This window comes from Hyperoodon ampullatus (assembly GCF_949752795.1).
Source record: "Hyperoodon ampullatus genome assembly, chromosome: 5".
NCBI classification, from domain to species: domain Eukaryota; kingdom Metazoa; phylum Chordata; class Mammalia; order Artiodactyla; family Ziphiidae; genus Hyperoodon; species Hyperoodon ampullatus.
In genome coordinates, this window is record NC_136918.1 from 50,378,134 (window position 1) to 50,391,666 (window position 13,533).

Sequence of the window (13,533 nt, forward strand, 5' to 3'; positions counted from 1 at the left end):
CACTATGCTGTAAGTAATGAAAATTATAATAACATATAACATCAAAATTGAATAATAAAAAAGTTATAATGATTCCCAGGACTTTGGGATAATCTTATGTTGTGAGGTTTTTGTTTTTGTTTTTGTTTTTGTTTTAATCCAAAAGAGGAGATGCTTCTTCCCAATGACACATAGTAATAGTTGGAAAGAAATTTGCTTAATGTTTACCAAGGCCGCCATTCTTTACTTAGTTTACATAGTAAAACATATACAGTTTTACATTGATCTCCTGCCTTTGTAGAATCCATATCCAAAATATACAGTCCACAGTTCCTCAGGCGAATGTTATGGGAGGTGAGAACCACTTGGAGTTCTTGGCTAATGGTAGAGCCATATTCATCAGTAGGTAAAACCTATCCAAATTTGCAATTGGCATAGTTGTGCTGCAGCATATCATTTCAGGATATCACGATTTAGGACAGGCTCTAGTGCCCAAAATTCTTTTTCTTCAAAACCGTGCATTGCTATGCGCTTTCCAGTAATCCTTTTCAAATGTCCAAAATTACCACTATAACCTAAACTTTAATCTAAATTTAATGTAAAATAAGAATTTTGATTTTTTTAATTAGAAAAGAAACTGTAATTATTACCATTTTCTCATATTCAGAACATTTGTGTGTACCAATTTCCTTCTTTAATCCCTGTCTAATGTTGCATTAACTGTTTTTGAGGTAATAGTTACAATTTTACTGCATGAAGATGATATAATGCTTTCTTTGATGCATCATATACTTGTTGCATAGTGACTAGTTTATGAATCAGCAAATGGAGAGTTCTGATTCATAAAATGCAGTGCACCTATTGTGTTGATAATCTTATGGAATTAATCCTGTGACAGCTGTGATACAATTATTTCTCAGTCAAATGTGGTTTTATTAGTTGATATACTTTTTCCACTATACACAAGTGGCTTCTTCCCTGCTATGCACCAGTGGCATGCACAAGCCAAAAAGCAGCAGAATGATCTGAAAAAGTGAGTACTTCTCATGGCAACCACAGCATCCAATCTGTGTACCATACCACATTCTTACTCGTTATCTTGTGTGAATGTATTAGTGTCTTGAAACATGTCTGTTCCATGTCTCCTGTAAAGCCCCTATGACATAGTGCTACATACTGCAGGACACATTGACTCATCTTCATCACTGGTGTGTCGATGCCAGCTGCTCATTCACAGATTCCAGAAATATCTGAAGCTAATTGCTGCTCTCTCAGTAATGTCTTTAGGACAATCATAATTGATAAAATACAGAATAAGTCCTTGAAACACTGAGTCCCTAATTTGTTTAGTAACTGTTCATTCCGCAGATTGGTAAGTGTAGAATAGTTTATATTGAAGCATTTTTGTATTATGTGATTATTAGGATCACTTTTAGATAGATTTAGCCAAGCATACTCCAGTCAAGTCATTTATAGTACATTGAACAAATTGAACAAAACAGAAGAATTGGCCAGGTGACCTGAAGTCAGAAATTGTCGGACCCCTGAGAATTGCTCTTTTTATTTCATTTAATTATTAATTCTTTGCTAAACAATGTGTCAAGCTCTTCATAGTAGTTCAAGTTCATGCTGTCCTGGACTAACACTTTAAGTCAAACAGTATGGAAACAAATGTGCATTGATGAGAGTTTTGAAGGGAAAAAAATATGTGAAACATGAAGTCTTGGAGGAAATAGAGTTTCTCTAGACCTGTGCTGTTCAATACAGTAGCTGCTAGCCACATGTGGCTATTGAGTGCTTTGTGGATACCCTGAATTGAGATATGCTGTAAGTATAAAATACATACCAAGTTTTGAAGATTTAGTCCAAAGAAAAATAATGTAAACTATCACATTAATAATTTTTATATTGATTACATGTTGAAATAATATTTTGGATATATTGGGCTAAACAAAATGTGTTATTAAAATTATTTTCACCTGTTTCTTTTCACTATTTTTAAAGTGGCTACTAGAAAATTTAAGATTACCAGGCTCTCGTTATATTTCCATTGAACAGTACTACTCTAGACTGTAATGGTATAAATAAATACAGTTTGAGGCTAGAAGGGCAAACTGTGCCAGAAAATTGAGCATATCACAGAAAAAAATTTTATTCTTCTTTATGAGAATGAAATGGCTTTAGGGAATATTTTTCTCTCATAAGGAACCTTCAGAAATTTTCATTTTAACCACCTCCCCTGGTACTTTTGTAAGTAAGGAATAACCCATTCATTTTTTGCTGTAGAGCACAGTGTCTTAAAACTATGTGTTCCAGACCTCTTCTTGTCAGGGGAATTTTTTTAAACTCAGGCTTTGTTTTTCTATCTGTCCCCACCCCTTATAGTTTGATACTGATTTAATATTGTGTCTGATAAAGATAAAAAAGTAATGTCCTTGATTGGAAAAACATTCACAAGGCTGCTAAATACAGTCTTGTTTGGGTTTTCAGTTACTAACTTTAAACAATTGCTTTAATTATATTCTCCTTCCTGCCTTGATGTTAGTACTATCCAAGCTGTAAACAATAATATTTGTTCATTTCCCCATGAATAGATTCACATTTTTATGTCTAACTATACTGTCAGGAAAATATTTGTTGTCAGTTGGTTGACATTTAGATCAAGTCAAAGAGTTGAAAATTATCACATGGTTATCCTTTACAGGAAGATCCACTGAGACCCATATAAAGAACTGGGGGATGGGGCAGTACCATTAGTACTATTAGCTCATAAGAAATTAATTCAGTCGGGTGGCAGAATTACTATGACAAAGCCTTCAAAGGCTGAATACTAAGGGGTGCATAGTAATGTTTCAGTTGTTTCCTCTTTTCAATGAATTGAGTCAGTCAACTTAGTTTTAATATGGTGACTATTTTGATGGGCTTTGCACACGTTTCTAAATTTGGATAGGACTAATAAAGCCATAAACAATAGTTTAATTATAAAATTATGAATGAAAACCTACTTAACAAATGACATATATTGTACTTTTAATCAAGAGAGTGCAAATAATAAAGGAATTTTCAAAATGCATAAAGATATGTCTATTGAAAGCGTAGTTGTGTTTTTATTTGTATAAAAACAATCTTAATTTTTCTATTATTTAGGTGAGATAAAAAGACTGGTATATTTTTACAAACTTTTTAATCAACATTACAAATATGAGATATTTGTCAACTGTTTTTTAGCTTATTAGCTTCAGTGTTTTAACTTTTAAAATCATTCTTTAAATACTAAAATGTTTAAAAATAAAAACAGAATATTTTACTTTAAAACAATAGATAAAGATCATCAATCTGAAGTGTAAAATTATAGAATAATGAGTTATTATCCTATACAGACCTTGTTTTCTCACCTAAAATGTATTTTGGTTTGGAGTTAATTCTTAGTGATATAAGCTATCGCAAACTTTAGCTCTATATTTTTTAATGAAACACCTAAGCAATATATTGTTTAAAGATAAATAAACTTAGGGCTTCCCTGGTGGCGCAGTGGTTGAGTCCACCTGCCGATGCAGGGGACACGGGTTCGTGCCCCGGTCCGGGAGGATCCCACATGCCGCGGAGTGGCTGGGCCCGTGAGCCATGGCCGCTGAGGCTGTGCATCCGGAGCCTGTGCTCCACAGCGGGAGAGGCCACAGCAGTGAGAAGCCCGCGTACCGCAAAAAAAAAAAAAAAAAAAAAAAAAGATAAATAAACTTAGACTTAAGTCATAAAACAAGCTATCTTTAATACACTGGAGCTTAAGTAGCAGGCAGTATTTAAAAACAAAATACTCTCCTTTCATCTTGGTTAAATATTCAGCTTAGATCATATAATAATTTAATTTTTTAACATTTAAATTAAGGAAATGCAAGTTGAACTAAGGCAAATGTATTTTTAGACAAAGTTTTAAAACAGACAATAATTCATTAAAGGTGGATGATATTGTCTGCATTCTGCTCAACACTAAACACAGTATTGATATAAAATAAGAACCAATTTTGTCCTGTGGTGGCTATTAGCCACATCAACTGACCGGTCTGACTAAGTCATAAGTAAATTGAAGGCATTTGACTGAATATTTCATTTACAACCTATGATTACAAGGAAGGTGTAAAGGATCAATAGTCTTGAATTCCGAGTGACAAGAAGCTCCTACATGTGAGTTCTCACCTGTCTTCTTACTTCTGCTACTTCCTTTTGTTTCCATGTCCATTGACTGTGTAAGGGCTTTCTCTCAGAATCTCCAAATTTGAATCTCTGATTTAAAATCTCTGAGTGAGGTAGTGGTGTTATTTCTTGAAGTACCACTGGCTTCCCACTTGCATTGGTCCATGTCCTGCTTCCAAAGATGGAATGAGGCAGGTCCATGCCTTTATTTCAATTTTTCTCATCAGGCATTCATTCTTGGCATTTTTGACTTCTTGGTAAGAAGCCTTGCGTTTGGAAATGTTCCTTTAGATACCTCTAGGTTTCCAAGCATTTCAATGATGTGACAGTGGGGGAAAGTGGACTTAGATTTGTGGTTTAAAATTTGCCAGGAATTTAGTAAACATTTCTGAGGACCACTGGCCTCTCTATGAGTTGATCAAACCCCATATGAAATTGAGGATGCCCATGCAATCATTCTTTTATACAATTCACCATTCAGTTGGACTGTGTAAAATCAGTCAACATTTATTAAACTGCCACTATGAGATACAAAAATTAATTGGATTAGGTCTCTACGTTCAAAGAGATCATAGTCTAGTGGGAGGAAACAGGTGAAACTAAGGTTATAAAATTGGGTAAAGCATGGGAACACGGAGATGTTGTAAGAAGGCACTTGCTGCCCAGAGCTGAAGAAGGTTCCCAGACAATGTATCAATAGAACAGGGTCCTGAAAGAGAAATAAGAATCTGTCACCATTAGAAAGGGCTTTGAACTAATCTAAATATTGAAAAGAGGACAAAGAAGAATAATAAAGGAAAATTTTAAATGTAAAGTTGAAACAAAGGCCTTAGCAACAAATGAAGTGAGTCATTTTAACTCAGTTAAGATCATCTGATTGGACCACAATTGCAATCACTCCCACTCAGTTATTCAAAAAAAAAAAAATTGGAAACTTTTTGACTCACCTTTTATTATTTTTATAACATCAATGTACTCTGTGCCAGAAGGATGAAATGAGGTAAGTTCATAAAGTATTTCAAACTGAAGGAAGTAATTCTAAGAGGAAGTCAATAAGCTCTATCCTACCAATGAATAAAGACAGAATAAATGGCATACAATTTGGGAGTAAAGCTTAGGGGAACTATTTGGGGGATTCAGTTCAGTTTGCAATATTACTTTATGACCTAAAAGGTTTGCTTATTCTCAAGTCACCATAGGAAAACCATAAATTTGTTTGAAAATCAGGAGGGAGGCATGTGAAAAGCCATTCTTATCTATATAAGTAAAAATAAAATGGGACTTAATAGGGCTAAAATAATGATTCTTAAATTCATCTGACTGAAGATACAGTTCAAAATTGGACTGTTTGAGATAGATATTTTTATATCTTCAGTTTCTGCAAAGTCACTGTCCCATTTGGTAGCCATTTATTGAGCCCCTCTTATATGAAGACATTCTATTCAAAGTTGTGAAGGATATAAATATGAGTAAGGAGTAAGACATAGCCTCTTACCTCAGAGTTAATAACAAAAGTTTTTTTTCATGATATTTCCTATTTCATCTTCCATATCTCAATCAAAACTCAAAAACCTTCAGTTCCCAAATTACCTTTCCATGCTATCTGAAATCTGGCCTTTCATCCTCTTCACCCTTGAGCCCTGCCACTATCCCCACTCCAATCTCAGCATTTCCCGACAGCTAAACGGTGCTCTAGCTTGAAAAGCACAGACTCGGAAAATAACGTGAAGTTTCCTCTTTGATTTGTATCTATGGAAGAAAGTCACAGGAACAGCTCAGTTATGGGAACGGGACAGACATGTTATGGGAACAACTCTAGTCCAGGGGTGAAGTGTGGTCACAGATAAGACAGTAGGTGTAGAAAAGACCTTATGAGGAGAAGCCACACCTTGGGCTCTCTAGTGTCTCTCTGAATAACCTTCTCTTTGGTATTCTTTTCTTCCTATGCTGAGAAAATCTGAGTGCTAGAAGTGCTTTCTCTAGAAAATAAGTCTTTAGTTTGAATGAGGAGAGAGACTCAAAAAAAAAAAATCCTATTACAGACTTGCCTAAAAGGATAGGCCTTTCAATTAATTGTGCCTTTCCTTTGTTTTTCCGTTTAGATATTTATGTGGAAAGGTCTTACTTTCTAGAATTCTTTTATCAAATTTAGACTGTAATTTTTCAGTGTTTGCAATTAAAAGTATCTGCAGAAATCTAATACCCTGGTCTTCTAAAACCATAGGTAATCTAATTCTATTCTACACACCTACTCACAGAGCTATGATTTGGAAATAAATTATTAGTCCTTTTATTTACAAAGGAATTTAATTGTATCCAAAGTAAAGAAAAAGTATAAGGGGGCTTTTGTGGAATATAAATCATATGTACCTTTTACATAATAATGGATATTTCTCAAGGCCAGGACTAAGAGAATAAATTTTCTTAGTTATCTATCAGTAACATCAGACTTCTTCAGAGAAATAATGGCTAACAAAGAGAGTTATGACATCACACATATGTCATACGTATTTTAAAGTTGAAGTTGTATTGATTGTATTGAGTTTTTGCACCTTTTTCACTTTAGCCTAAGTCAATAAGACCTAGTAGTCAGAATGCACAACGTAATAAATGTAAGCCTGTTACAATAAATTCTATGAGTATAGTGTGGTGCCATATTTGATGGTGACCTTCATCTTCCATGATGTTTATAGCACAGCAGAATCCAGCTCTCCCTTGACAGCCATGAGAATGACACAGCCTGGAGGTAGACATTGTTGCTACATCAAGACCACATCACCATGCTGATATCATACTAGATGGGTTCAATATGCTAAGCACATATGGCTAAAAGGTCAAGTTCTCCCAAGAAATACACATTAATGTATGAGTCTTAAAGAAATTGCATAAACACAGTTTTTACATGAACTACCTATACATGAAAAACAGATCCCAGAAAACTAATCACATTTTCAGAAGAGCTGGCATAAACCATGGCATTTACAAAAATTCTAATATGTTTTATCCCCAAAACATGAAAAGCTCATAGTCCCTAAACATTAAAAAATATTTCAATATAAATAGGATGGGTGATATGCAAGAATGTTCAAATTCAGAAAACAAAATGCAAAGAAACTCAAGAGTTTTGTTCATGGATTAAAGGAGCATCCCCCAAAAAAAGGTCACAACCAAAACAGACCTCAGATAATTTAGAGAAATCTGTGAGTCTTTATACATAGTAACACTAAAACTTATAATTGAAAATTTTTCTATCTCTATAACTTGAATATTAAAAGAAAATGAGCATTCTTAATGCTTAGAACCCTCGATAACAATGTACAAATTAATATGAGTGAAATTAAATTGCCAACTCTATCTCAAAATCTTAGACTTTAGTGAAGATCTGAGATTTATCCATGTTAAGATAATAGCATGAATGTGTAAAAGTACCAAAGGTGCCTCTTGGTTTTCAGTCCCCGAATAATCACTAATGCTTCCATATTCCTCCTTCACCAATAATAGAATTGCATTTTTTCTTCCCATATTTACCATTATGTAGGTCTCTTGTCATGGTCCATAAGCTCTAAGCTATAATACCACTAACATTGCCAGAGAAATAATGAAGTGAAAGTGAGTCATAGAAAATATTTTGATTTGGTAATACTTCAAAACACTTCATTTGTTATTTTATGTGTCTCTTAAAATACAGCCTTGCAAATAAGTATTTTAAAATCTAGAGATTTTTTGGCACATCTTTTTCCTATAGCAAGTAGAAAACTAGATGACTATGCCCATTTTAAGAAAGGCCAATATAAAAACTCCCAAAAAACTAAGACAGTTCTTTTAGGGACTAACCACTTGTGTTATCTTAAGTGTAATTTTCCCCTTACTCTTAGAAACAGAACTTAAGGATGTTTGGATTCAAAGAAGTGCAGAATAACTGAAAGTAAATAGTTGGCTGCCACTGATAATGAGAACTAATAAAAATCAAACTGAAAGATTTCTGAAATTAGAGAACAAACCAATGGGGAAATATAATTGAATTGACAGAGATCTCTTTTACATACAGATTTTCACAAACATATATAATAGATACCTGTACAGTTAACAATATTTCCTACTCTCTCAAAATACTTGTTATGCACTACAAAAGCATCCCAAGGAAATGTAAGGAAGGGCATGTGCCTTTAGGTGACTTGAGCTTTTTAAGAGAGAGAGAAAAAGAGCGTTTATCCACGCACATGGATCTCTGTGTGTATGCGTGCTCTTACCACATAGCAATGACTGACCAGTCCTAAACAGAATGTGTCACCTCAAGGTCTGAAGCCATGGTTCCAGGTCTCAGTGAGACCTTTTTGTCCAGATGAAGAGTGAGATTGACCCTTAGGAACTGTGATTCAATAGGTGTCATATTCTACATACTGAAATTAGAGAATAATTCCAAAACTGTTCTAGGAGGAGAAAAAAAGCTTGAGGTTTAAAAACTGAAGTTGGCTGCATCAAAAATATGACAGTGCTGAAAGGCTCATTCCCCATCCCCTGATTTTTTTTTTCTTTCTTGCCTCTACCCCATTACTTATTGATTGATTTATTTTTTGGTAGGCTTGCTATTCTCATTTTGTTGCAAGGCTGCATTTTAATTCATCTGATTCTGCAGTTGGACAAAGTCCTTTGACACCTGTGTTCATTTGTTCCCAGCTGGTGAATGAACAGCAAGAAAGCAGACCCCTCCTGAGTCCCTCCATCGATGACTTTCTCTGTGAAACCAAATCGGAGGCAATAGCAAGGCCAGTAACGTCCAACACAGCCGGTAATTCCTTCACTTTTAACTTATCCTCAAGTGGAGTTAATTTTCATGATAGAAAAATGCACATTTTCTTTCCACAATGCATTTTAAGTGGAGAATAATGTTTGCAAACAAATGAAATTTTAGAATATATACTGTTCAATATAAACCAATAAATTGCTTTTCTTTATAATATAAGGAACTCCAATGGATATTATCCAACCAATTTTGATAAACATTAGAGTACCACTATTAGCAATGAATCATTTTTCAATGCCAATTTTCATATTTACATCTTCGCATCTCAAGTCACATCATATAGGAATTCTTTAAAACAAAAGCATCTCTTTCAGAGTAAGGTTTTTCAAGTTCTGGCTGGAAATATTTTGTATGACAAAAGTCCAGTAAAATAAAAATATAGGCAACCCCTTCAAGTGGATTGAAATCACAATTAAAATGTCCTAGAGACTTGGGATATTATCGAGACAATTTTATTTTTTTGTCATATAAATGGATTAGTTGCTCCTTCTTACAACAATTTATTTGAACATTGTTCTGGAATTAAATATAATCAAACAGTAAGCTATCTGTATAGGGACTAATAAGTTGCCATCCAATGAGTGAATGCAGGATGCCAGTTTATCAATCACACCTTCTCCAGCATCCTCTGCACCTAAATTCTCACTAATTCGAAAACTAAGTCACTTAGGTACAGCCCACCCTGAGGCCACAACGGAAGATTTGACTCAAAAGCTACTTGTCGCCTTCTGGATCAGCAGCAGCCTTTCTGCATTGGTTTCATTCAGTCAACATTCACACTCAAAGGCATGTTGTTCAAATAAGAAAAAAGAATGATGTCCAGAATCAAACAACAAAGGTTATATTGGATTGCAGGAGAGAATTTAATGGGGGCAGGAGAGGTTAATTATATACTGTCTTGTTAAAGTTCATTTCATTTCCCCATCATGTCCTCAGCCTGCTGCTTCCTGGCATAGTTTTATTATACTTTTAAGTAAATGAAGAAAATCACAGGTGAAGGAAATTGTGATTTTTAAGAAATGCTAAAAATTACAACAATAAGAGTAACTAACACAAGATAGAGGCACTTTATGTGGGAGTGTAGTCTACAGTCTCTGGAGTTAAACTTTGTGAATTCCAACCCCAGCTCTGCCACTTAGCAACTCTGTGTCCTTGAGCAAGTTGCATAAGTAAGTCTATTTCCTCATCTGTCTAATAGTAGTAAGATCTATATCTCATAGGTTACTTGGGAAGATTAAATGAAGCAATCTATGTAAGTGCTAACACCATGTAAGCTCTAACAGATGTTACCATTACTGTAAGATACCAGGTGAAAACAGTACACCCAACACTTCCCTTTTCAAATGCGTTAACTTTCTTTATATCACACCAAAGCAATCATTTTCTAAATTCAACTACTGCTTTGAGTAATCAAGCAAATAAAATTGTACTTGGTACATTTTAGGCAGGAAATGAAACAAGTTCAGACCCTGTCAGATCAGTTTCATCCTCCTTACCTATGAAACTGGAGCTCACCCCTCCAAAACTGAGCTACCCCCAGAAAAATACAGAGGAGCCTTGTGTCTCTAATTGCAGGAAAATCCATGAGAATGGGGTACACTGAGAAATTCCCGCTGTTCTAAGAAAAAGCTGCAAAGCCTAATTCTCAGATCTTGATTCCAGTACCCTCTACAACTCTCAGGGAGGATGGAACTAAGTCACATAGGAAGGGCTCACCAGAGATAGCAACATAATATCCAACTCAAAAGCTGCTTTTCACTTTGATTTTTCTAGCAAATAACAGAGAGACCTATGAAATACTGGAGGAAAAAAATCAAAAAAATATGTCATTTCTTGCAATCCCAGTACCTACAGTATTGCCTTCTGTATTAGTTTCCTAGGCCTGCCATGACAAAATGCCACAAAATGAGTGGATTAGACAACAGAGATTTATTGCCTCACAATTCTAGAATCTAGAAGTCCAAAATCAAGGTGTCAGCAGGACCATGCTTCCTCTGAAGATGCTTGGGAAGGATCTGTTCGAGTCCTCTCTCCTGGTTTCTGGTAGCTCCTTGGCTTGTGGAAGCATAACTCTAATCTTCACATGACATGTGTGCATGTCTCCCAGTATGCATGTCGGTCTCTGTGTCCAAATTTCCTCTCTTTATTACCACCCTACTCCAATCTGACTCATCTTAACTAATTACATCTCCATTGACCCTATTTATAAATAAAGTTACATTCTAAGGTACTGGGGGTTAAAACTTCAACATATGAGTTTTGGGGGGACACAGTTCAATCCATAACACCCTCCAAAGTAAGAAGACAGGAAAAATGGTATGTTGAGACTATGGGTTTTTCATTTCTTGGCCTCAGCATTCAGTGCATCTGAGTCACACAGATTTTTATCCTTAAGGAAGACTCTTATTTGATAGTATGTTCTTTTTTAATCTTAAAAATATATGTCAGGGGGGGCTTCCCTGGTGGTGCAGTGGTTAAGAATCCACCTGCCAATGCAGGGGACATGGGTTCAAGCCCTGGTCCAGGAAGATCCCACATTCCGTAGAGCAACTAAGCCCGTGTGCCACAACTGCTGAGCTTGTGCTCTAGAGCCCATGAGCCACAACTATTGAACCCACGTGCCTAGAGCCCATGCTCCACAACAAGAGAAGCCATTGCAATGAAAAGCCTGTGCACTGCAACGAAGAGTAGCCCCCACTCGCCACAACTAGAGAAAGCCCATGCACAGCAACGAAGACCCAATGCAGCCAAAAATAAATAAATAAATAAATAAATAAAAATGTGTGTGTGTATATATATATATATATATATATATATATATATATATATATATATATGTCAGGGAGACCCTCAAGATGGCAGAGGAGTAAGACGTGGAGATCACCTTCCTCCCCACAAGTACATCAAAAATACATCTACATATGGAACAACTCCTAAAGAACACCTACTGAACACTGGCAGAAGACCTCAGACCTCCCAAAAGGCAAGAAACTCCCTGCATACCTGGGTAGGGCAAAAGAAAAAAGAAAAAACAGAGACAAAAGAATAGGGACGGGACATGCACCTCTGGGAGGGAGCTGTGGAGGAAATGTTCCCACACATTAGGAAGCCCCTTCACTGGCAGAGATGGGGGGTGGGAAGGGGGGAAGCTTTGGAGCCATGGAGGAGAGCACAGCAACAGGGGTGCGGAGGGCAAAGCAGAGAGATTCCCGCACAGAGGATTGGTGCCGACCAGCACTCAGCAGCCTGAGAGGCTTGTCTGCTCACCTGCCAGGGCAGACGGGGGCTGGGAGCTGAGGCTTGGGCTTTGGAGGTCAGATCCCAGGGAGAGGACTGGGGTTGGCTGCATGAACACAGCCTGAAGGGGGTTAGTGTGCCAAAGCTAGCCGGGAGGGAGTCTGCAGAAAAAGTCTGGAACTGCCTAAGAGGCAAGAGACCGTTGTTTCGGGGTGTGCGAGGAGAGGGGATTCAGAGCACTGCCTAAACAAGCTCCAGAGACGGGCATGAGCCGCAGCTATCAGCGCAGACACCAGAGACGGGCATGAAATGCTAAGGCTGCTGCTACAGCCGCCAAGAAGCCTATGTGCAAGCACAGGTCACTATCCACACCGCCCCTCCCAGGAGCCTGTGCAGCCCACCACTGCCAGGGTCCTGTGATCCAGGGACAACTTCCCCAGGAGAACACATGGTGCACCTCAGGCTGTTGCAACGTCACACTGGCCTCTGTCGCTGCAGGCTTGCACCACATTCTGTACCCTTCCATACCCCAAGCCTGAATGAGCCAGAGCCCCCTAATCAGCTGCTACTTAACCCCATCCTGTGTGAATGAAGAACAGACACCCTGAGGAGACCTACACACAGAGGCGGGGCCAAATCCAAAGCTGAACTCCGGAGCTGTGGGAACAAAGAAGAGAAAGAGAAATCTCTCCCAGCAGCCTCAGGAGCAGTGGATTAAATCTCCACAATCGACTTGATGTACCCTGCATCTGTGGAATACCTGAATAGACAATGAATCATCCCAAAATTGAGGCAGTAGTCTTTGGGAACAACTGTAGACTTGGGGTTTGCTTTCTGCATCTAATTTGTTTCTGGTTTTATGTTTATCTTAGTTTAGTATTTAGAGCTTATTATCATTGGTAGATTTGTTTATTGATTTGGTTGCTCTCTTCCCTTTTTTAAATATATATATATATTTTTTCTTTCCTTTTTCTCTTTTTGTGAGGGTGTATGTGATGCTTCTTTGTGTGATTTTGTCTATATAGCTTTGCTTTTACTATTTGTCCTAGGGTTGTGTCGGTCTGTTATTTTTTTGGTTTCTTTTTTCTTTTTTTAGTATACTTTTTAGCACTTGTTATCATTGGTGGATTTTTTTATTGGTTTGGTTGCTCTCTTCTTTCTTTCTTTCTTTTTTTATTACTTTTTTATATTTAACATATTTTTTATTTTAATAACATTATTTTATTTTATTTTTTTCTCTCTTTTTCTTCTCCCTTTTCTTCTGAGCCATGTGGCTGACAGGGTCTTGGTGCTCTAGCCGGGTGTCAGGCCTGAGTCTCTGA

The 13,533-nt window shown here is 36.8% G+C and overlaps 1 protein-coding gene across 7 annotated transcripts in view; it reads left to right on the forward strand.

Annotated features, from left to right (window-relative positions):
* Positions 1-13,533, forward strand: part of PEX5L (peroxisomal biogenesis factor 5 like) — a gene marked incomplete at its 5' end in the record, with an annotated part of 187,067 nt that overhangs the window by 79,976 nt on the left and 93,558 nt on the right. For all 7 annotated transcript variants that reach the window (XM_079705628.1, XM_079705627.1, XM_079705630.1 and 4 more), the window contains one exon: positions 8,848-8,959. In XM_079705628.1, the coding sequence (XP_079561754.1) occupies positions 8,848-8,959 (112 nt within the window). The remainder of the gene's footprint in view (positions 1-8,847; positions 8,960-13,533) is intronic.